The sequence below is a fragment of the Ammospiza nelsoni genome, chromosome 1, assembly GCF_027579445.1.
Source record: "Ammospiza nelsoni isolate bAmmNel1 chromosome 1, bAmmNel1.pri, whole genome shotgun sequence".
NCBI classification, from domain to species: Eukaryota; Metazoa; Chordata; class Aves; order Passeriformes; family Passerellidae; genus Ammospiza; species Ammospiza nelsoni.
In genome coordinates this window covers 4,447,605-4,472,044 of record NC_080633.1, presented here as the reverse complement: position 1 = coordinate 4,472,044, position 24,440 = coordinate 4,447,605, and the positions used below count along the sequence as shown (strand labels likewise).

At 42.8% G+C, this 24,440-nt stretch overlaps 1 protein-coding gene across 2 annotated transcripts in view; it reads right to left on the bottom strand.

Annotated features, from left to right (window-relative positions):
* Window positions 1-24,440, bottom strand: part of CRHR2 (corticotropin releasing hormone receptor 2) — a 151,614-nt gene that overhangs the window by 11,479 nt on the left and 115,695 nt on the right. For both annotated transcript variants that reach the window (XM_059473246.1, XM_059473256.1), the window contains 4 exons: window positions 21,238-21,310; window positions 8,138-8,223; window positions 5,447-5,582; window positions 2,953-2,994 (listed from right to left, as the gene is read on the bottom strand). In XM_059473246.1, coding sequence (XP_059329229.1) covers window positions 2,953-2,994; window positions 5,447-5,582; window positions 8,138-8,223; window positions 21,238-21,310 — 337 coding nt within the window. The remainder of the gene's footprint in view (window positions 1-2,952; window positions 2,995-5,446; window positions 5,583-8,137; window positions 8,224-21,237; window positions 21,311-24,440) is intronic.

Sequence of the window (24,440 nt, the reverse complement as noted above, 5' to 3'; positions counted from 1 at the left end):
CTGGTAAGTGCCATGAGGATGCCTCAGATCCTCTGCAGCCTCCCCAGCAGCACCAGATATCTGAGTTTAGGGAAATGAATCAACATCCCAAGCTGGGTGTCTCAGCCTTGGACAGACTCCCTCAGAAATACCTACTCCCAGTGAGATAAAGCTGGAAAATCAGGTCTGGAATCAGTCCAGATTTCCCAGCAGATTGCTCTCAAGGCCTAGAAGTGCATGAGGTGAATCACCCTCCTTTGACAGGCTCGATTCTGTCTGAGCTCATCAAAGCTACAGGAGATGGGATGTTGGCTCATGGCTTTGGACAGACAGCTTCAGACTGGTGTAGGGAAGGGGAAGTTTGGATATTTCTCCCAGTAAAAAGAGCTGAAAGAATGCCAGAACAGCCAAAAGAGTGAAAACCTGCAGTGAATAGCCAACAGCTCCCAGTCTGAGTGCCACAAAATGGAAGTGGGGTGACACAGAAAGTCCTGAGTGGCTGTGAGATCACATGGCCTGGGTTCCAGCCCCTGATGGTCACTGGGACACCAGTGGAAAAAAGAAAAAAGACTTTAAAAAGTCCTGCTATCTGCAGGGAGAGTCTCCTTCTGCTTGAACAGTGCAGACCTGATGAATATGACAAGTAGATCACAGAATATGCCAAGTTGGAAGGGACTCACAAGAATCACTGAGTCCAACTCCTGCAGAGATGCCCAAAAATGCCAGAGTGTGTTCATCCAGAGGGGACAACAGGGCTGGAGAGGGGCTGGGAGCACAAAGCCTGTGAGGAACCCCTGAGGGAGCTGGGGGTGCTCAGCCTGGAGAAAAGGAGACTCAGGGCTGCCCCCATCACTCTGTGCAGCTCCTGAAAGGTGCCTGTGCTCAGCTGGGGCTGGGCTCTGTCTGCAGCAGCACTGACACAGCCAGAGCACACAGCCTCGAGCTGCACCAAGGGAAATACAGGTTGGTGTGCAAACCCAGGGCACTGGGAATATTTCTGTGTCTGCTCTGGGCTGCCCTGACCCCCAGGGCAGCACTGACTCTGGCCCTCATCCATGGAGAAAGTTTCCCAGACTCCAAGATAGACCAGAATCCACAAAAGTGTGAAATAGATTATAGGGAACAGTGTAGGTGTGTCACTTGGTGAGAAATTGAGGTTTTGGGGTTTTTAGTGTGTTGTGGATGGCAGCAAGATGGAGGGCACAGGGTGTCATCCTGGGTTCCTTCTTCATGCTTCTCCTTCCTCCTTCTCCATGGGTTTGGGTGGCATCTTGTAATTGGGCAGAAAAGTCCCCATTGCAGCTCTGTGGGATCAGTTATTGGGTTAAAAGGGGAAATACTCCAGGTGTCAGTTCTTCATGGGATAGTTTAGTCTGAAAAGCCCTTGGAACAAGAGATTGTTGGCCATTTTGTGCCTTCTAATGAAAAGCTGCTGAGCTCCCAGCAGTGAGACTGTTTTACTGATAAGAAATAATAAACACCTGAGTGTGAACATGAATTACTGTCTCAAGTGCCTTCAATCCAGACCCAGAGAAACCAACAACTGGAATCACCACAGGCTGGATATCAGGAAAAAGTTTTTCACAGAAAGAGTGATAAAGTTCTGGGATGGCTGCCCGGGGAGGTGGTGCAGTCCCCATCCCTGGGTGTGTTTAACACAGCCTGGATGTGGCACTGGGTGCCAGGGTTTGGTTGAGCTGTTGGGGCTGGGTTGGACTCGATGGTCTTGAAGGTCTCTTCCAACCTGGCCATTCTGGGAATTCTGTGAATCCCTGGGAGTGTTGTCCAAACCCTCCTGCAGCTCTGGCAGCCTTGGGAATGTTCCCATTCCCTGGGAGCCTGGGCAGTGCCCAGCACCCTCTGGGGAAAAACCTTCCCCTGATATCCAGCCCAAACCTCCCCTGACACAGCCTGAGATAAATGCAGTTTTTCAGGTGCCTGTATTTTGGAGGAAGGTTTAAACTCCCTGTTTTTTTAAGAGGCAAATGGAATGGTGACAATTTATGGAAGGAAAGTTGGAAAGAGAACAGAGAAACCTGCTGCCAGGATATAAAAGTGGGATGTGCTTAATTCAGAAAACTGAGCTGCTTCTTCTTAGCATCACCTCAGAATTAATGAGGAAGAGGGAAAGATACTGATGTAAAATAGAACAAAAGAAAACTAATGTAAAATAGAACAAAAGAAATATAATAAAAATAAAATAAATTTGTAAAATGAAAATATTTTAAATAAAATACTGCTGCTTTAAAGCCATGCCCATTCTTTCTCATAGCCCACAATGAAATTAAGAAGCAGCACAAACAAAGTTTATACCAATACAGCAGGAATAATGAAATATGGAATTGATTTCTGCAGAGACTAAAATTTTAGCTGGACAAAGATGACACATTTTAATGCAGGTAAATGAGTCATTGACAATGTAAGCAGGGGAGAGATTTAAATCTCTCACACTTTGGAGTGGAAGTCGAACACAGGGATATTAGTGAAGCATTTCTTGCTTGAGTAGCAGTACCTCATATTAATTCTGATTTAATCTGTTTTCAACCCTCTTTTCTGAATGCAATAGGCACTGATCACTCAGAGATAGTGACCCACATGGACAAACTCACTCAGCCCAGCATGGCACTATAAAAAGGGGTCACCTGCAGCATATCCTTAACCAGAGTCCAGCTCAGAAGTAATTAGCTATGCCCAGAAATAATATTTTTAATTAATGAGTAACTTCAAAGAAGTCTTAAGATGAAGAACAGAAAATTTATAATCTGCCAAAACTTCTTTCCCTCTGCCCTGATCTCACAGGTAATAGTCTGAAATTGATAAAGTTTTGAGGACAAAGGCTGGGAAATTCAGGTGCACATTAGGAACCTTCTACAAGAGATTGATGGGACTGGAACCCACTGTAAAAACATCTCAGGCCTCTGTAATCAGGCACCCAAACAAACAAATTCCACCTCCCAGGGGTGAATCACTTACCTCACCATTCAAGAAGCAGTAAAATACTGACACAAAGAAACCCTGGAAAGAAGAGAAAGCAGGCAGTTATTAGGTGAACATTTCAACACTGTCACTGACAGAAGGGATTGTCCCTGCTGCTGGGCTAAAACATCTCTCCAGCATCCAATACCCCTCAGAGGAGCTGCCCCATGGCTGACAGCTCTGGGGGGACACCCCAGGCACTCACAGGGGGTGTTAAATGGCTTCAGAGGGTCCCAAGAAGGCAAGTGCATCATCAGATTGCTTAAATTCATCTGAGCTGAAAGGCTCCGGGCAATCTGCTGACAGCAGTGACCGCAAAGGTTGGAATTCCTGAGAGTGGAATTCTGCCCATCTTGGTTTCAGGAATGTAATAATTATCACCATTAACCACCAGAGACATTAATCAGTCACCAGAGACTCCCTGTGCTTTCTTTCTTATACACATCTTCATAGAACTAATGAGCAATGCAGCATTTCTTTGAGACACTGAGCAACAGCAGATAAAAAACATAGTCAATTTTAGGGAATTAAAAGTGTGCAATTACTTCACAGGTAAAGGCTGAGCTTCCTGCCTTGACAGGTTGAAAGGTACATTTTTTATTTTGGTTATTCAGCTGTGATTTCTGGTGGGATGCAATCAGTAAGAACAGTAAGATTTGCCAGCTGCATGTTTATATTGATATCCTGGGTATCAGAGCACTTGTTCCTGCACCAGGAGGTAAAAACATCAATGTCAAACAAATTCCCACCCCAGTTCAGGAGGTAAAGCTGTAGGACACACCTGGGCAGAAAGGAGTGGCTAAAGATCCTTCAGGGTGTTCAGTTGCTTTTGGGTTTGTGTCAGATTCACAGAGCTGGGGCAATTGCTCACATTCCAATTTCCATCCTTTCCATTCTGCCTCTTCCACCCTGCCAGAGCTCCAGGTAATCCAGGGGAGGGAGGAGATGGGGCTGATGGCTCAGAGCAGGCTGGGTAACACAGCTCAAGTGTCTGAAACACTGTCCCTTTCCTCCCAGGGAAATTCCTACCAAAAGTTTGTTCAGTGATCCATCCCTTGAAACATGAATGATCTTTGAATATTAGGAAATATCAGGAATTTCTCTGAAAGCATCTGGTTAATGTTTTGTTGTCTTCCTTTATTTTTAACCAATTGGTTCTAAACTTATCCTTACCATGTCTTTTTCTTCTGAATCAGAGAAAAAAGTTTAAATAAATTCCTAACATCCCTTAAAAAAATTATCACATTATATAACTTCAAATATTAATTAAAAATTGGGCTGTTGGCTGCACAGGACAGCACATCATTATTACCTTAACAAGGACCTTCATTTTACTCCCTTTTCTCCTTATCTGGGTGCAATGAGGAACTAAAGGTGAGACTGATGGATTAAATAAACAAAAACATGTATTTTACAACCTGAACAGAGCAGCAAGTCCATCAGGCAGGAGCTGTTTCCCTTTGGTTTAGCAACACTGAGTCCAAGTCTGAGCCCAGTGTGTGCCCTGGGAAGAGAGAGGCACCTCGGGAGGGGACCCCTCATCCTCCTTTAGGCAGGTGAAATGAAACACCTTCTCTCTTTATTGATTTTATGTGAGGAGCTGAACTCAGAGCTGAGTTAAGGGAGATGAATCCCTCCAGTCCACACCTGAGAGGATTTCCCACCCCACATGACACTCTTGTAAATCTGCTATTCATGTGTAGACTAAGCTGAGCTATTTGCTGAGGGATGCAGGACCCCAGGCTGCTCTTCCAAATGCAGTTTATTGTATCCAAGGTGTTACAGCAGCCCATGGGTGGTGGGTGACAGAGCAGTGCCCACAGCTGTCAGCTCCAGCTGCAGGCAGCCCTGGACACCCTTTGGTTTTGGTTACAGTGCATTATAGACTTTCCTTTGCTGAGCATCTTAATACAGAAGAACCAATCTAAACCTTAACTTTTACCTATAGACTGTCATAACTACTGTAATTACCATATTCGTGTTACTGTTCTCCAGTCACTCAAAGTTAGTACATTACAGTTTAAGCTAGAAGCTGTTTTTCAGTTTTCTTGCAGTGGAAAATTCTGAGACCTTTTTTCTACTTGCAACATTGGCAGATTTGTTTGTCTGTGCTATCTTTCTGCTTGGTAAAAACATCTTCTTGTTTGGGATGGGTTTATCCTTTGCTCTAAGCCATAAAATCCCCTTCTAACTAACACACCCTTTGCCTCCTTGGTTATCCAGTACAACTGGCTCAGCAATTCTTTTCTTCTGTATCAAAACCTGCTTTCATTTCTATTCCTTCTTCAGATTCTACATTCAAAAAGTTTTCTGCCAAGCACACATGTCTGTGAGACTTTCTTGTCAAACTTTCATCCTTCCCAACAATTCACAACTATAATTTCTATCACAGACTTCATTGCCTGAAATTTCATGGCTGAAAAGCAGCGAGGACAGAGCTGTATAAAGGATAGAATTTTCAGATGATAGGGCTGTAAGCCTGCTCTCTTACCTGAAAAGACTGAAGGAAGGAATTGAAATAGATGAAAACAATCTGGGAAATGTCATCCTCGCCAGGGTTGACAAAGAAAAGCATGTAGGTGATGCCAAGCAGGGGCAGGAGAACCAACGTGGCCTTGACTGCCTTCCTGTGGGCAGGGAACAGAAAACAAGTGAACTGTCATTGTCACATTTTCTGAAAAATCCTCTTTGCCTGGGATTCTTCTCCTGGGAAGCTGAGAAGCCTCAGAGAAAAAGGAAAACAATATTATTTCATTTGCTTCTCCTGTGTTTTGCTGTTTTGGAATGTGGTTGGAGATTGTTTATCCAACAGGTGGTTGGTTGATTGGTTTCATGTGAATTGTTTTAACTCAATGACCAATCACAGTCAGGCTGTGTCAGGACTCTGGAAGGAGTCACGAGTTTTTTCTTATTATCTTGTTAATCCTTCTGTAGGTAACCTTTGTGTTTTCTTAGTATAATTAATATAATAAATATAATATAATATAATATAATATAATATAATATAATATAATATAATATAATAATAAATTACCCTTCTAAGAACACGGAGTCAGATTCATCATTCCTCCCCCCAACAGGGGACCCTGAAAATACCACATGAACACAGGGAAGAACAACCATGGAAAGGAGGAGCACGGAAGGAGTGCCACCCTCCCTTTGTGGCTTCCCCCACACTCTGAACTCAAGGGGGTGAATGGAAACCTTATTTTTATCCCTCTCTTTCACCTTCTTCCTTTTCTCTCCTATCAGTGAAGCTCGAAGCCTTGGGATCCTCTGCAGGTTTGCTGAGTGATTTCTGATACCTCAGGGGGATGAGATCAGTGCCCAGATCAGCTGAGATCTGCTCTGTGCCCATCATTTCATGGTAAATACTTTCTGCAACATCCAACAGCTCCTTGGGGCTGTCTTAGGAACCACAAATCACAAAGCAGGTGGTGAAAGATTTATCATCAATAATCATCAATGATTAATAGAATTACTAGGGGCTAATCCTTTTTATTGGTGCTGTAACAGCGTCTTGGGGTGTCAGCTGAGAGCAGCATGTCATTGTATGAACATAAAGGCTGAAATTTGGCTAAGTCTGTATAAATCCCTGGATAATACCATAACAGGTAGATAAAAACAGGCAGGGGAGCACAAAACCAGTGTCAGGATGAAGTGACAGCCTTAAGGTACCACTGCCACACTATTTAATATCTGCTTAGCAAAGGGCTGCACTGCTCTGCCTTAGAGCATCAAGGCTTTGCTGGAATTCTAAAGGTTTCCATTTAGGCTGGAAAAGACAATTCCCTCTGAGAGCCTGCAATAATAAGATCATTGTCATCTGTTCAGGAACAATGGGAACTTCTGTACATTGATTCACTCTCATGTCTCTAATGCTTCCCTGCAAACTGTAGAAGGGATAAAAATGTACTGAGGTTTGAGTCAGGGCTTTTTCACGCCAGTTTTAGTTTTGTGGCATGAGGTTTGAGCAAGAAAAAGGAGTGTTTTTCCCTTCATTTCTCAGGAAATGTGCAGAGAAGGGTCTGAACTACAGACCACTGCATGAGCTTCACTAACAAAATCCTGACAGGAGCAAAAGGAAGGAATCAGGCAGAACAACAAAGCCCATTAGTGCAGCAAAACTGCCTCCAAAGTGCAGCCTGATTTGAGGATATCAAGAGATGCAACTCAGCTTGATATGCTGACATTTTATCCAGAAATGAGTTAGAGTGACTGATCTCACTGCACAAAACCTGTGCCATTTCCTACTGCAAGGACCTGATAGTCCCTAAGTCCTTCCAATATCCCGAGGCCTCTCAGCTTCTCAGGAGGAAAAATCCTAAGGAAAGGATTTTGCATAAAAGATGTCTGTGACAACCCCTCATTCCCCTCCCCTACATGGTAAATGGAGCATTAAATACCTGTATGCATACATCAATCACAGAACCCCAGGATGGTTTGGGTTGGAAGGTTTAAAGATCATCCAGTTCCAGCCCCTGCCATGGCAGGGACACCTTCCAGGGTGATCCCAGCCCCATCCAGCCTGGCCTTGGGCACTTCCAGGGATCCAGGGGCAGCCACAGTTTCTCTGGGCACCTGTGCCAGGGCCTCACCACCTTGACAGGAGAGAATTTCTTCCCAATATCCATCCAAACCTGCCTCTGTCAGTTTGAAGCCATTCCCCCTTGTCCTGTCACTCCAGACCCTTGTCCATGGTCTCTCCCCACCCTCCTGCAGGCTCCCTTTAGGCTAAAATTCCAAAGCCTTTTCCAGGCTGAGCAATCCCAATTCTCCCATCCTCTCCCCACTGCTCCGTCCCTGGGATCATCCTGGTGCCTCCTCTGGACTGGCTCCAGCAGCTCCAGGTCCTTCCTGTGCTGGGCAGCCCAGAGCTGGATGCAGCACTTACTCCATAAACACTTGTGTACACACAGAAATGGGTAAATCTGTCCTCAGATGAGACCAAATCCTTCACATTTCATGGAAAGGAGGGGATTCTGTGTGTGTTGGGGCCTGAAGTGAAATGGAGTGGACAAAAAAATGCAGACAAGCTTTTCTGGAGAGCCTGCACAGACAAATACTGTGGGCCTGATTTATGAGCTCCACCAACAGTGGCACCTGGAAAGACAAAGATGGGGCAAGGACAGGACAGTCAAGGCACAGCTTTGTTAGCACCAGAAATCACAAGCTGACTTACCTGTACTGGATTGTTTCTGAAGTGGTTGAAGCTCTCAGCTTTGTCATTAAAATCCTAACTATGTTAAATAGAAATACAAAATTGATCTGAAAAAGAAGGGAGAGAGAGGAAAAAAATGCAACCAGTCAGTAAAATAATGGCTTACAGAGTGTGATACACCTTAAAAAGCACATTTTATAGTTTCAATCTGACTGAAAACAACCTTTTGGCTTTACCACTGATTGCAACAGACTCAGAAGTTTACTAGAAACACCAGATTATACAGCAAACATCCAACAGTCTTAATGCTTCCAAAACAGCAGTGAAAATGGAGTACATCATTATTGCCCTAAGAAGGAGTTTATTTTTACTGCCTTTTCTCCTTTTTGGGGTGCAATCAGGTGGGATTGATGGATTTGCCACTCCCCTTTTCAATCTGCTGAGCTGGCTAATTATTATTTGTGCTGCAGCCTCACCACTGAGAATTGGTATTTGCTCTAATTACTTTTGTAGCATCTGCTGGCAACTTTCTTGCATAGTGCAAACAGGAGATTAAAAAGCCCAACAAAGTGAAGAGAAGATTGATTTTTAGGCTGTCATCAGTGGAAGGATTTGGCTCTTAGGAGCAGGTTTGGAGCTGCTTTCAGAGCATAAAGCAGGGCAGCTTACAAGACATGGGTCTGTCCCAAAGTTGTCAGAACTACACAACTGCTGAGGTCCTAGCACAGCTTGGGAGAAAATATTTACCTCACACACAATCCCAGGGCAAAATATTTACCTCACACACAATGCCTGGCATTTTTCAGCCCCTGAACGGAACAATTCTGTGATTGACATCTGAATATTCACAAACACCCCAGAGAGCTTCCAACTGAAAGGTGTTCTCAAAATATGCTCCTTTTCCCCTGTGCTATGGGATATATTTCAATGTTTACATATCTTGGCATCCATCAGAGCACTCCCTGTGGCTCCTGCTCCATGGCTCAGAACAAATGGAGCAATAAAACACCTGAGCAGACTCTGGGAGACTGGCAGCACTGGGAATTGTGTAAACACCCTATGTGAGACACAAAAATGCTGTTCTAGGAGTTAACACGGCGTTTTTGGAAATGATTTCCTCAGCAGAGCAGGGCCCTGGGGAGTACAAGGAGTAAACAAAGCACTGCAGCCTGTGTGTTTGTTCTTCTCAGATTTGTTTTTTGTCATATTAAGAGCTTGATACTGGTTCATGCTTTATTTATCAGAGACAAAAGCAGCTCCATATCTGTGGTTTGAGTTGAATGTTAAACTCCTCACACTGGTTCCTGCCCTGTTCCTCAGTAACACAAAGAGATGTTCAGGAGGTGAATGGGGTGATCTTCACCCAGAGAATGAAAACTTCCCTCTCTGCAATTCTGCTGCTGAATCTTGAGGTTCTCCATCAGCTCAGAGCCATGCTTGGGTTATTTCTATCAAAGATGCAAAAAAGGCACCAATCCAAAATGTGCCAGTTTTGCAATTGTAATGGAAAGTGCCAGACTGAATTACAGACTCCAAGGTAACAGAAAATTCCAAATATCAGTGGGACTGATCACAAGGCATTATAGTGATGAACTGGGCTGAAGAAGTAATTTCAAGTTTCAAGAGTTCTGCTTCCATGTGACAGCATCCTGCCATCTGAACTGGAAATTCAAATAGCCACAGCCTGTATCAGAAAATGAGGGATTCTGGCCTTTTGTGAAATTCATTTGCAGAGGCGTGATTCATCAGTTCAGAAGAATTGCCAGCTGAAAATTCTGGGAGTTCTTTCACCAGAAAAACTCTCATTCTATAGAAGTCTGGTTTTAATTTTCCCAGTTGAGCTGCCCAAGCCCAGAGCAGCACCTGAGGCACCCCTGAAGTCTGTGAGTGGCACTGGCACATGTGACACAAAGCTGGTGAGAGACCTCACCTCTCTCCAGGAAGGCAGATTCCTCAGTGCTGTCACAGACATCTTTTATGGAAAATCCTTTCCTTAGGATGTCTTCTCCTGAGAAGCTGAGAGGCCTCAGGAGCAAAATGTAAACATTGATTATCTGCTGCTGTGGAATGCAACAGGTGCATCTGTGATTGGTCTCATGTGGTTGTTTCTAATTAATGGCCAGTCACAGTCAGCTGGCTCAGACAGAGAGTTTGAGACAGCTGCCTTTGTTATAATTCTTTCTTCTATTCTTTTAGTATAGTTTTAATATAATATATATCATAAAATAATAAATCAGCCTTCTGAAACATGGAGTCATATCCTCATCTCTTCCCTCATCCTAAGACCCTGTGAACACAGTCACAGTGACTTTTAAAAAACTGCCCAGGTGTCTGAGAAACCCTGCCAGGACATCATTTCTAAGTCCATTTTCTAGGAGAAGGTAACAGCAGCATTGGCCACTCAAACTGAATCCTCCTCCTGAGCAATCTCATCTGAACTTCAGAGTGACTTTGCCTCTGCTTCTTCCATCATTGTTGTAGTCTTTTACCAGTCTGCCTTTATCTGCAAACCAGAGAACTGGGCTTTTTTTTAAAGGCTGGTAAATGGGACAGGTGGTAGGAGAGTATCCTGAGCTGGAGGGAAGTGCTGGAAAAATGGGTCTCATGTGTGTGCCCAAGAGGTGATGGCTTGGATGCAGGGGACCATTAAGTCAGAAGAATCCTCTGGCCTTTTCAGTGCATAAAGGGGGGTTAGAAAAATAATTCACAATTCCTTTTGGCTTTAAAATCTCCTTTAGAATGCATGAAGGTCCTTCAAGGCTTGGTTTTCTGTTGTCATCTTATTGCAGGGGCTCCATACTGTTGTTTCCTTATCACAAAAATTTCCACCTTCTTGTGGGCATCTCCTCAGAGCACTGACTCTTTCTTCTTCACAAAGCAACCAAATGTCTCCAGTTTCCTTCTCAACTGGCCACCCCACTTTTTTATAGCATCTTAGCATCTTCTTCTCATTGCTTACAGCTGTGGCCTGTTGAAGTCAGGCCTGTTCCTAATCTTTGATAATTGGCTCAGCTGCAACTCCTTAGGGATAACATTACTTTCTACACTATCTTTATTTTCTTATATTCTATCTCCCTACAGTTTTCCACTTTCTCCTGAGTTTCTCTGCCCAGCAGGACAGGACAGGGGTGAAGCTCTGTTACACACACAGCTCCTGCTGCTGGCTTCATCCCACAGTTTCTCCAGGAAAAGGAATAACTGATTCTTCCCCATTCTGGATTAAGTACCTAAGAGAAAAAAGCCAAGTGGCTTGGCCTTGGCTATAAATCTATTCCACCCCAGAGCGAGGATTAGAAGAGCATTCGCATAAGGAACTGAGTTGGGCTGGCATCATTGCTTGTCAGATTAAGCAGTTGGTTATCCCAAGATCTATTTGCACTCACTGCAAAGAAATGGAAACTTTTCAACAGTGGTTCATTTGACATATTTTAAATGAGTGGTTTTGGACTAATAGGGCTTGGACTTGAAGCAGTTGCCCCCACAAATCTTCCACTGAGCTTCAGGTTATCCCATGTGAGCTTCAATGAAGTGAATGGGGCTGTGTCAATGAGGTTCTGTGATATTACAAGCTTAAAAATGTTTGGAGGCAACAACATTTTGTATCTATTAAGGTTTCTCTGAGAGATCTTTAAGACTCCATAGGGTAACCCCTACAATGCAGATCTTAGCAAGCAAAAGATCCAAGGGAAAAGATGAAGATGTGGTCACAGCAAAATACGTATTTTTGGTTTTCCCTTCTAGAAGCACATTTCAGTGTGTTTCCTTTTAATGATTTAAAAAAAAAAAAACAAAAAAACCCACCAACAACTCACTCTGATGCCTTATCAGAAAGGCACACTGAACTCCATTTCAGAAAGAAACTGGCTCAGTAGGGTCTTTTAGCAGCACTCAGGTCTGAAGAAAACTATTTTAACTGTTTAAACTCCTTCTGAAAAGATCTGAAGATCAATTTTCAGTGCGTAATCAGATGGGTTTTAACTGTCTGTTTGTCCTTGCTGGGCCAAGCTCCTGGGGATGATGGGGGCAGTTTGCTCAGGAGAGGGGACATGAGCTGGGGACCAAGTAGGGAGGAGGCTGCAGCACACAGCCTGCAAGGGCTGAAGGCTGGGAGATGAAAATGGAGCTGTTTTCTCCACTGGAGAGAATCCATGCAGCTCTAGTGGCTACCAGACTGAGCCTGATTTGCAGCAGAGCAGATGAAGGCTCTGCTCCTTGTGCCTCAGTGTCGCAGACATTTCTCCACAGAAATCCTTTCTTTCAGATTTCTGCGTCTTCGGGAGGCCAGAGGCCCCCGAAGAGAAGGTAAACAATTATTATCAGCTGCTGTAGAATGCAATAAAATTCACCTTGATTGGCTCATTTTCTATATTTATAATTAAGAGCCAATCATCAGTGCAAAATAAGAGACTGAATCCCTAAACACAACTTTGTTATAGATTCTTTTCTATCTAAGCTTGCTAACAACTCTGCAAACCTCTCTATATATTCTATTTAGTATAACTATAATGTATTATATCATATATTAATAAATCAAGCCTTCTAATTCAAGAAACAAGATTCACCGTCTCTCTCTCACCCTCAGCGACCCACTCAGGTCGCTGTAATACCTCAGCTAGACCACAGTGTTTCAGGGGGAGAAGGATCTCACCCCACTGCAAAGTGAGTTTTCCTAGGAAAGAACCTAAGTGCTGTATTAACCAAAGTACACAATTATTTGTCAAGGGCTTCTTTGTTATTATCAGAGCTCTGTGTCAACAGATTAATTCCTCAGGGCTGGGCAGCTCTAACAAAACCCACACATCAGTTCCATCAATGGAGACCCAGGAAAGGCCATTTAAGAGAGGTAATGATAAAAGGCAGTGCATCCTTTTTATTTCTCTTTAGGCTCATTTTCTATTTTCATTCATTTCTGTTTATCCATGTTTTCTGCTTCCTAATGGAAAACATAACTAAGGATTTTTACCTTGACATTTACTGGTAGATAAAATGAATCCAAAGGCAAAGTCTTGAAGATAGAATAAAATGGATTGTTTCTTCTTCTACTTTATTTATGCCATGCTAAGAATATCGTTATTGCTGGAATAAGACCCTCTCCAAGTACAGATGGGAAAGAAAAAAGTTTTCATTTCTTGCCAGAAGTTTAGTCTTTCCATTTCTAAATTGGGATGAAAATTCAGACCCCCAAAATGGAGTTACAAGCCAGTGATCCAGAAAGTATTTCAGCCATCTGTTTTGGCACTGTTCTATCATAACCTGAACACACGAGCCCAGAAACTCTTCTGAACCAAAAGAAACTTTTCAGTAAATGATTTTGGTGGTAGAATTCTTCTCTCATACAAAGCAAACTCCACTTGAGAGGAAATTTATCCCCATTATCAAGATGAAATAGCCAAAGTGCACAAAAGATGCAGTGCTGACTCTGAGGGCTTCTCTGCAGTTTTCCCCAAGCCCAGGAGTTTAAAAGGGAGGTCATTAAGCTCTGCTCTTTCTTTTGAGCATTTAATGGACAACTGGCTTTTATTTTACTCATTTTCTGCTGGGTTTTGTATTTCAGGCTTCACAGAAAGCCTGTGCTCCTCTGCTTCCTAGAATGTTTGTTCCTCTTCACTCCCAGGAACCATTAAAAATATTCTATTTAGATTTCATATTTTTATGCAGTGCTGTAAAATCGCCTCAGGGTTAAGTAACCCAAATTGGGATCAGAGCAGCCCTTTGAGTGAGAGCTCTGGATGCTGCCACCCTGACCTCAGATGAGCACTCTGCCAGTTAATTAATGCTTTCTTTTAATTGTTCTACCATGCTGGCCTGACCTGATCCTCAGACAGAGCTTTTTATCACAAAAGTTTCCTTTCCAAAGGTCACAGGCACCACAATGAGTCCTTTAGGCAAAGGGCTGGAAAACACTTTTATGTACAATCAGGAATAAGGATTCCTGAAATCCTTATTTGATGAAGAAATCCTTATGTGATTAAGAAGAATGAACACTTCACAAACAGAAGTAGAAATTTCAGAAAATTTGTAGAGGGTACATGGTACTGGACACCTTGCTGGGCACTTATTCATTCCACAGCTACAAAATATGAATAGCAGAAAGTCAATAATAGCAAGGGTGGCAAAATTGGAGATAAATTCTGGATGGGCTGTAATCAAACCAGCACATTATCTTTGTGCTCTGTGCAGCAAGCACAACCTGCATGCAGAACACCAGAAATGATGATAAAAGTCCTACAAGAAGAACTCAGGGATGTCAGCAGGTCACGAACTGTAAACCTGCAGCAGTGGAGGAACTGCTCATCTTTAGAGAAAAGAAATTTAAAAATCAATAGGAAAACTAATTTGATCAGTGTTTGAGAAAAAACATAAGCCATTCAGATAGGAAGGAGAAGGGGAAATGAAGAAAATATATCAATAATAATAATAAAATCTCAGTCTCTGAACAGAACAATGCAGAAATGGAATGGACAGAAGTGTGAAGAGAGTCAGTAGAAACCAAGAAAATATTCAGAGAAGCAATTGTATCAGCAAGGAGGATGATACACAGGACTACAGAATACTTTTCAGCAAAAAAAACCCCATAAATGAAATTTATAGAGCTACATACACAGGTGAGATAATTCTTTACATAAAATAGTGAGTGAGAAAACTCTGAATTCTTTTGAAGATCAGAAGAACTTCAGCAATGTGGACTGTGGTGTTTGAATGGAGCTTGACAGATCAAAATAAGTGAAGACAGTGACAGGGCAAGGGGGAAGGGCTTCAAACTGAAATAGGGTTGGTTTAGATTGGATATTGGGAGGAAATTGTTCCCTGTGAGAGTGGGCAGGCCCTGGCACAGGGTGCCCAGAGCAGCTGTGGCTGCCCCTGGATCCCTGGCAGTGCCCAAGGCCAGGCTGGACAGGGCTTGGAGCAGCCTGGGACAGTGGGAGGATAACTCTCAGTTATGAAAAATTTATTTTTGTCAATAAATCAGCTGATTTTGTTGATAAGCTTAAGCACCTCCACTCTCTGATGTGACAAACTTTAAGAACACTCTGTCTTTCCCAGCCTTGGTTCTGAAAAACTGAACTAACTCAGGTACTTACTGAATTTTTTTCCTGTCAAGGCCTTCCAGAGCATCAGCCAGTGGTTGCTGCATTGAGATACTGATCTTTCCCATAACCTAAAGCTGGTCTGGACAAATTCTTTGTGCAGAAGAGAAACAAGGTGTGAAGGGAAGAGTGATGTGGTTTGTGAAGTGAGTGAGTCAGTTAGAGAACAAGGGAGATCCAGAGGACAATCCTCTGAAAGGAATTCAAATTCCACACTCCAGAGGGTCCCAGAGAAATTTGGCTGTTGCAAGCTTGAAGGGAAGAGCATAAGAACACAAGGGAAAAGGGCAGGAATACATATATATATATATATATATATATATATATATATATATATATATATACACACACACATATATATATATATACGTGTGTGTATATATATGTGTATATATATGTATATGTGTGTATATATATGTATATACATATATATGTGTATGTGTATATATATGTGTGTATATATATACATATACATATATGTACATATATATATACACACATATATATATGCACATATATATATACATATATATACACACACATATATACATATATACATACATATATATATATATATATATATATATATACACACACATACATACACATATATTATTCTGATTTCTCAATGGAAAGGGGCTAGCAGCAGATCTGTGCTGTTTCACACCAATCCCAGTGATCTGTAAAAGGGATTGAAGAACTGGCTGACAGATTTTTAGTGGCATCAAACGGCTCAGAGCAGCAAAAATCAAGACTGATTGCAAAGAGCTGTCCAGGGGCTGAGTGATCAGGGAATAACCTGGCACAGGGAATCACCTGATGGGAAGGTACCACCATGGGGAGACAACACAATCTCAGCTTTACAGGGAGGGTTATGAGCTTTGGGAGTTTTCATTCACAAAAGAAATGCTGGAATCACACTCACTGGCTGCCTGAAATCCTCATCTCAGCTCCCAGCAGAAGAAAGGAAACAAAAAACCCACCTGGAATTACTGAGAAATAAAAATCCAGGCAAGGGGATGCAAATGTAAAAATCCATTTGTGTGGTCACACCTTGATTACTGAGGTTAGGTTTGAACTTGGCACCACAAAAATGCTGCATCTTTAATGGGCAGCACATCATAAAGACCTCTTGGCTATCTCTGGTTTTCTCTCCTGAGCAAAATCCCACACTGAAATAAGGACCCTTAACTCCTCTATTTGTCATCCAGGAATCTCAAAGCAAGGGAGGATAGTTTTTAAATAGATAATTTTTAAATAGATAATCATTAAAGTGGCTTTATAGCTGGGGAAGCTGAGCTTTGAGCAGCACTCTAACTTATTCAAAATTAAATAAATGATGAAGGCAGAGACAGAAATGAACTCCAGGGCCTCCCCCACTCACTGCAGCAGCTAACTGGTTGTAGTGAATTATTTTCAACCAGACACAAAAAACCCCCAGAGGCTGCAAAACTCTTCAGTTCTTAAGCACAAGAGGGAAAAAAAAATCTATTAAAGCCAAATGAAAGGTTTTTGGGGGAAAAAAATTGATCTGCCTGTTTGAAAAATTACAAAATTATACAGTTTTAACTCTGAGAAATATTGCAGAGCAGTTCATGGCTGGGGTGAGCTCACAGCAGAAGTCACTGAAGGAAAAAGCAGCTCAGGTGCCTCTGGTGCCTCTTCTCTGAGACTTCTCCTCTGACCCTGCTCTGTTTTTATGGTTCACCAGTTCCTTGGCAGTTTTACATCTCAAAGTGAACACAAGAAATGTATTTTACTTAATAAAATCAGGAGGAATCACTGATTGTATTAAGGAATTCACTTCCCTGGCTTTTTTTCCAACCCTTTGCCTCAGTGATTAAAACTCTGTTATGTGACTCTGAGAAAAGAATTAAAAAACCCCAATGTGCTCAATTGAAGAGAAAATATCTAATAAAGTGTGTCTTTCCAGTGCTATGAGAAGTTAAATTTCAAAGCATCCAATGTGCTCAATTATTAATTATCTTGTGGGATATGTAAAAGTCAAAACCCATTCAGGAATGAAACAAAAAAATAATATCATTACCTACATTTTCTCCCTCAGATGTTTTGTCAATAAAAATACAGGTTTCTTTCCCAATATACAGAATCAGCACTTATATTCAGTTTCCCTTTTTTTTCCTGAAATTTTCTCTAAAATAGTTTCCCTGTTTTCAGCTTAAGTCGATCTCTGAGCTCCTTGTACACAGACAAGTAGAAAATCAATCAATCAATCAATCAATCAATGAAACAACTCCACTGCCTCATTCAAGGTTTTGTACCCAAGATACAACACAATAATGTGATTTAGAAATGGACTTTAGGGCTGCTGCCATGATCAAAGGCATTTTTGTGGCCAATCTTTATTTCCCAGTGAGGCTTAGAGCTCCTGTTCTTTGTGTTACACCATCCTGTGCTGCAACAGCTCAATGCACAGAGGTGAGAAAATGAAAAATCAAAACCAAGTGGAAATCATTGTTGACAGAAAAAAAAAATCCTTAAAAATAATATTTAAACAGAATTGCATCTTTAGAAGCAAGTTTTATCCTTCTAAGAATATTCAGCACTCCAATCATATTGGTCGGTGCAATGATGTTTCTGGAATACACCAAGGTGTGTCCAAGGAGTAACCAAAGCTCACCTGAGCTGGACACTGAGCTCTTGGCTCTTCACTCAGCTGGGTGAAAGCAATTGTAACTGCCTCAGGTGCACAGGAACTGTAATTTCATGGAGTATTTAGAATTTCAGCTTTTAGTGTTAGTCGTCTTTTGGAAATAACACTCATTTCTTCTTGTAATACTCACATCTCTTTATTTTTCCAGCAGAGGCCTGGGATAGGTGTCTCTCAGAGTTGTCACAGAATGGTTTGGGAAGGAAGGGACCTTAAAGCCCATCCAGTGCCACCCCCTGCCATGGGCAGGGACACCTTCCACCATCCCAGGCTGCTCCAAGCCCTTCCCAGCCTGGCCTTGGGCACTGCAGGGATCCAGGGGCAGCCTCAGCTGCTCTGGGCACCCTGTGCCACGTTCCCACCCTCACAGGAGAGAATTTCTTCCCAATATCCCATCTCAATCTGCTCTCCATCACCTCCAAGCCATTCCCCCTTTTCCCATCAGGCTTGTGCCCTGTACTGTTTGTTCTTTCACAAAATAGAGCTATATCTGATCTTCAATTCCTTATTAATTCAACTCCAGCTCGTAAGCAGTGACTGAAAGACGTCTCTTTTTGAAATCCCTGTGTTTTGCACTTGTGGTGGCCACTGTTCACTGGATGGAAGAGGAAGGCAGCACTTTGTGTGTCAAAACGGGATTTTGATAAAATCCCATCTGAGAGCAGTGATGTCTGACTGTGCTGCCCTGGATACATGGCACATGCCAAATTCCAGTGCCCTTCATCCAACACTTTTCACAGCACCCTTGAAAGGGTCACTGACTCCAATAACAGCAAGTGATGCTTCAGTCATTATCTCCAGTTTTAATTTATTCACATCAGGATCAAACAAGCGAGCATGTCAAGTGGCTTTAAGACACCGTGGGGTTGTGGGTTTTAATTAGAAACACTCCAAAAATGAACTGACAGTTCAAATTAAAAGTAAAAAAAAACAGGGGAGCAGATTTTAGGAATCAGGACTGTGCTGTAACAGGAGGTTTTAGATTTGCAGTTTAGATTTTGTTTGCAGAGGGATGCTTTCCTGCTCTCTGAGGGGAATAACCCTAAAGTGAGGGGAGGAAGGGCTTGCCCTTAAATTGAATCAGCTCCTTTCCCCCCCACAGTGTAATTACTGCTGTTGCCTCATTAGTGCTTTAATTAGGGCTCAAGTGCAGGCAGGCCAAGGTAGGAAGGCTCAGTTCAGTGTCAGCTCTGGGCTCTTCAGTCCCTGGTCTCAAGGCTGTTCCAAATTAGAGGCAGATATAATGACCTGTATAGAAAGTGGCAGCCCCCAACCATACCTCCATCTTCTGGATCTCTCTGGGGTGTTTAAATATTTACAGTGCTGTTCTAGGGAGAAAAAAGTCATTTTCATGACTCTATGGTATCTGTCAGAGATGCTACCCAATGATTTTACAGATCCTGTGGACTAAAGGGGTTATTGAAAATTCAGAGTCACAGATTTCCAGGCAATGATGGGAAACACAAATGCTCCAAACATCCCAAATCTCCCACCCTGTGTTGTCTAAATAGGATTTATTTGTGAGGGAATCTCTGTATCAATGAGGTCAATTTACTGTGAGGCTCTTCCTGGTTTTGTGATGCCTCCCTCAGCAACACAATTTATATTCTGTTTATCACACATACCCATTGCTATTTCTCTCCTTAGAACATAAATAAAAGAATTTTAGCATAAAAATATACTCTATTGTTAAGATTGTTAATCTTAACAATTAAACAGAAATGAACTCTCCTGCTCTCAGGACACACACTCAGATCAGCTGCTGGGCAGCACAGAAACGTTTTTCACACTGAATCTCATGAACAGGACACTGACAAGGTGAGAACATGAAGCTCCTTAGCCCTGAGAAAGCCGCCCCTGGTGCCTGTTCAGGAGCATCTGCACCTTCCCTGTGGGGCTGGAGTGACATAAGGGACAGCTACAGCAAACCGTGTGTCCTGGGTTGTAAGATAAGTGTGTGTTCTATTTCCATCTGTCAGAGCTGGGGCAGTTCTCTGCTGTCCATGGGGCAGTTTTTTCTTTCTCTCTCCCACAGCCAACCCTCCCTGCAGGAGATCTCTGCTGTCCATGGCCACTGAGTGTCCCTGCAGGGCTGATCCAATCCCAGCATCCCATGGGGAGATGCTCCGCCCAGGGGAGGAGCCAAGCATTCCTACCTGGATCCAATCTGAGCCTGGCACAGCACAGCAGCCTTTGCCCCCTGCATTGCCAGAGGAGCAGCTTTCTGCTGCCCTGCATGGCCAGAGGGAGCCCAGGCCCATCTGCAGCAGCCCTGGAGCTGCAGAGGAAAACTCCCCCCTTGTGCAGGATCCCTGCTGCAGCAGAGCCACAGCTGGCACTGCAGGAGGGCTGAGCCCCCCTGGGATGGGGCTGGGACACCCCCTGACACACAGGGGGTCAGCTTCTACTTTGTCTCTGGCAGCATTGTTTTGTATTACTGCATTTATATTTTATTTTTCCTGTTAAAGAGCTGTTATTCCTACTCCCGTGTCTTTGCCTGAGAGCCCCTTAATTTCAAAATCATAATAATTTGGAGGGAAGGGCTTTACATTTTCTATTTCAAGGGAGGCTCCTGCCTTCCTTAGCAGACACCTGTCTTTCCAAACCAAGACACCTTGGTTCCCTAAGAAGGGGAACCCATTTAGCCCTGGGAATTCACTGTTGGTTCATCTGCCTGGAAGAGCAGAATCCTTTTTTCAGCTTTGTCCTTACTAAAGCTAACTGATATTTTCCATCCCCACTCAGGTTTGGTTTGTCTCTGGGAAAGCACCACTGTGCTCCAGCTGAAGGCTCAAAATGGGTTATGAATGAGCTTCCTTCTCCCCCTGCCTAATCTTGGTTGGCACAAGAGACGGAGTGTTGGGTAAACAGATAAACAGCCTGGTAAGCGTGGGCAGCACTGGGAGGAAAAATTCACAACAGGAAATCCAGAAACAAACAGTGTTGGTGATGGAGAAAATGGAGCTGATTTTGCAAGATGCAGTTCTTGACCATGATTATTACATTTTTTTAAATGTGTGTGACAGAATTGCTGTAGCTGTCATGAGCCCCAGGTGATGAGCAGATATTTTAATGCACTCCCTGGCTTTGAACATTTTTCCTTTCTACCTCTCAAAACCTTGTACAAAGGCAAACAGCACTGCAGAGGGAGGAGGAAAGAATTGCCCAAACACAAAGGAACAGCCAAAACCAAATCACTTCAATTCTTGCAGTGTTATCTGCTGGGGCCACTTCAGAGAACACCTGAAGATGTTTGGCCTTGTTTGTGTCTTATTTATCATAAAAGCAGATGTGGAACATGACAGATTAAATTTTCTCTCAGTGGGAGATGGCAGTGTCCTCCCACCCACACAAACACTTACCAGGAGAACAAGAATCACTGGCCCTTGGTAGATGTAGTCAATATATTTCCCCGGCTCTTTTCCAAACCAGCACCTGTGAAAAACAAAACAAATAAGAAAGCAATTTGTAAAGGTACATTTACTTCTTTTAGACTGCAGTATGAAGGACACTATAGAGAGGTGTCCCTTTGCTCACTGCACTGTTTATATAAAAATAATCAGCAAGTAATGGAATTTTCTGCTGCACATCATCTGTGGTTGGACACAGATCTGAGCCCCACTTTCCCCTTCCATCAGAACATTCATGTTCCCTCTATGGTTTTGGCTATTGCCTATGTAAATATTTATAAGAAATATGACCTGCTGTAAAAAGGATGCCCGAGAATGGAATTAAAGAAATATTCTGTGTAAGAGAAAAAAACCCTGTTATGCATTGCAGTGCCCAGAGACACATTGCACAAAGTAAGGGCTGTTAATTAAAGCAATGTCTCCAGTTGCATGGAAATGCTGTCTAAATGAAGCACTGAATGGATGAGAAGTCATCCCATTGGCTTTGAACGAATCTGGAGACCACAGGGGACTCTGGAAGTGCTCAAAAACCATGTAGATGTGGCACTTGGGGACATGGGTTAGTGGAGGACCTGGCAGTGTTGGTGACTGGCTGAGCCCCACAACCTGAGAGACCTTTTCCAACCCTAATGATTCCATGGCCACCAAAGCCAGCAGACAGAGCAAAACCATCATCTGAAGCCACCAAATTCCTGCTCCAACATTCCTTTCGAAACTGTCTGGAATGGCCCAGAACAGGCTGGGAAATGGACTCAGGTGAAGAGAAATCACAGGTGAGCCCCAGAGCAGAGGAGAGCCTGAATGTGTCACACGTGCCCCAGCACTGGCCTGACTTCCACTAATCCCAAGTGTTTTTCTCCCTGCTGTGTTACACAACAAAAGAACCCTGTGATTTCACAGCAACCCACACTGACACCCACTTCATCCTCTTCCCTGAGAATAATAAATCTGCTCTGTTTGTGTGGGTAAATGAATGAGAGACTGGGCTCAGGTCTGAGCTCACACCAATCCTTTTTCCTTGGGGTAGATTTGGTCCAGGCCAAAAACTAACCAAGGCCAAATCTATTCCTGGGGAACAAATCTGGAGCTAGCAGGAGCCAGAGGACATTCCCAATAGTCCACAAACTGCAGCTCCCCTGATTCTGGAGGCCAAGAAGATTTAATTGTAGGGGTGTGAATTATTCCATGCTGTTTGGAAGTCGAGCCCTAGGAATTAATCCAGGCCCAGCTAATTCAGTTTTACAGATACAGCCATGGGGTCTGCATCCAGGATTCAACCAAGCTAAGACAGCTTTGCATTCATAATTCCTTAAGGTTGAGATCACTGGAGCTCCAGATCCCTTAGGAAGTAGATTGTGGAGTTCAAGGGTCTGAAAGTTTTCTTCCCTGTCATGGATACCCCATAACAAATCTATACAGCAAAAGTTGTGCCTTCCCCATGCTTTCTTTGTGAAACAGATAATTTAGTGCCACTGGATCCATGGAAACAGGGATAATTCCTGAGCCAGGGAGACCACAGAGCCACATTTGCACTTTTACAAGCAGCAAGATGTAATGGATTGCCTCAAAGAGGTTGGAGTCTGTAAGACACAACCTCATGAGTCCAGGGGAAATGAACTGGGATCAGGAAAGCTCTGGTTCAGATGGGATCCTTGTGGATCACACCACACCCTCAAAGCCCCTCTCCAAAATGTGGTGTTTGCTAAAACAGGAGGAGCTGCTTGCCCATTGCATGATGCTCTGACTGGACAGAGTGTTGAGGTACGCAGCTGGAATCTGGAACAGTTCAGTCCCTCACAATTTTTTGCCTTTTCTTGGCTCAATTCCCACATCCTTTAAGTTCCAAAGGAATGAGGGAGCTTTGAATGTTTTAGAAATGTGAAAGATGTCTGCTATTCCCTGGTGCACTGTGCGTGAATTGATGATTTTGCAACTCATCCTCCAAAATTCGGGCATGAGAGCAAGACTTGGAATAAGGTACTTCCTCCAGCCAACTTATCATCCAAGAAGAATCCCCAGGGCAGCCTTAAATGAATGAAACTGTGCTTTTGAATTTATATTTTTTTAATGTAGCTGGAAAGACATGAAAAAAAAATAAAATTACAATATATGCCAAGGGCAGGAAACAAATTTCTCCAGAACTTGCAAGATGTGCATTTGAGAGCAGATTTTGAAGGGTATTTTGGGAGAACTATTTTTTATTGCCTGAAACTCAGAGAACTAAGAGGAGCAAAGAGTTCCTGGGAAGCTGGCTGCCCCAGCAGTGGGACTAATATGAAGCAGACTGAGGCATGTGGCAGAAATTAGTGGGCTAGAAAAAGGCAGCAAAGAATTTGGAACTGAGCTGGTAGAGCACAAATGAGGTTCCAGGGCAAAGGCTGCTCTTGTTGCTCTCTGGAATTTAAATGTTGCTTAGCTCGAAGACCAAAATGCTGAAATTTATTATCTGAAGTCCAGTATTAGACCAAGGTTGTGCAGAGTGAAGAATTAATGTGGATTTATTTCCACACTGAGGAAACAAGGTTGTGGCCAAGGACAGACTCTGCAACACAGGACTCTCCAGGGGTGTTGATGCTCCAAGGTTCCTTTTGTAGGTAGTGGAAAAAAAAATAATCCAACACCTTTTTGAGGTCTATGTTCATCTCATTAGATAATAAACCAGATCTGTTACACTGTAATCTAAATATTTCTAATTAAATCGGGTGAGTAACGCCAAGAGGAGACAGTCATTTGCCAGAAACATTAGAAATGTCTGCAATTGATTAGCAATATTTCATATTTAGAGTCTTAACTGTTCCAACTAGGACTTTTAGCTAAGATATTGCAAACTGTTCTGCCAATCATCTGAACTCACTTTAAATCCAACACAAGCCATTGTTCCTGCAATAAAATAATTTCTTTGAAAGCAAAAAGTGAAACTTAAATCACTGACAATTACTTGGTGCATCTGTGTGAAATAAAAGCCATTTAACCACTTTTTATTCTTTTTTTTTACCTCTGGAAAGATAAATAAACACCCCCTGAATATTGAAGAGGACAATTTAAGAAGGCAGTTGTGATAAGACTCAGAGTTGTAAAACTCATTTCTGCTGAACATCACTACTTAATATTCTTCAGGGATCTCTGCTAGTTCTTCATATAACCAAACCCACCAC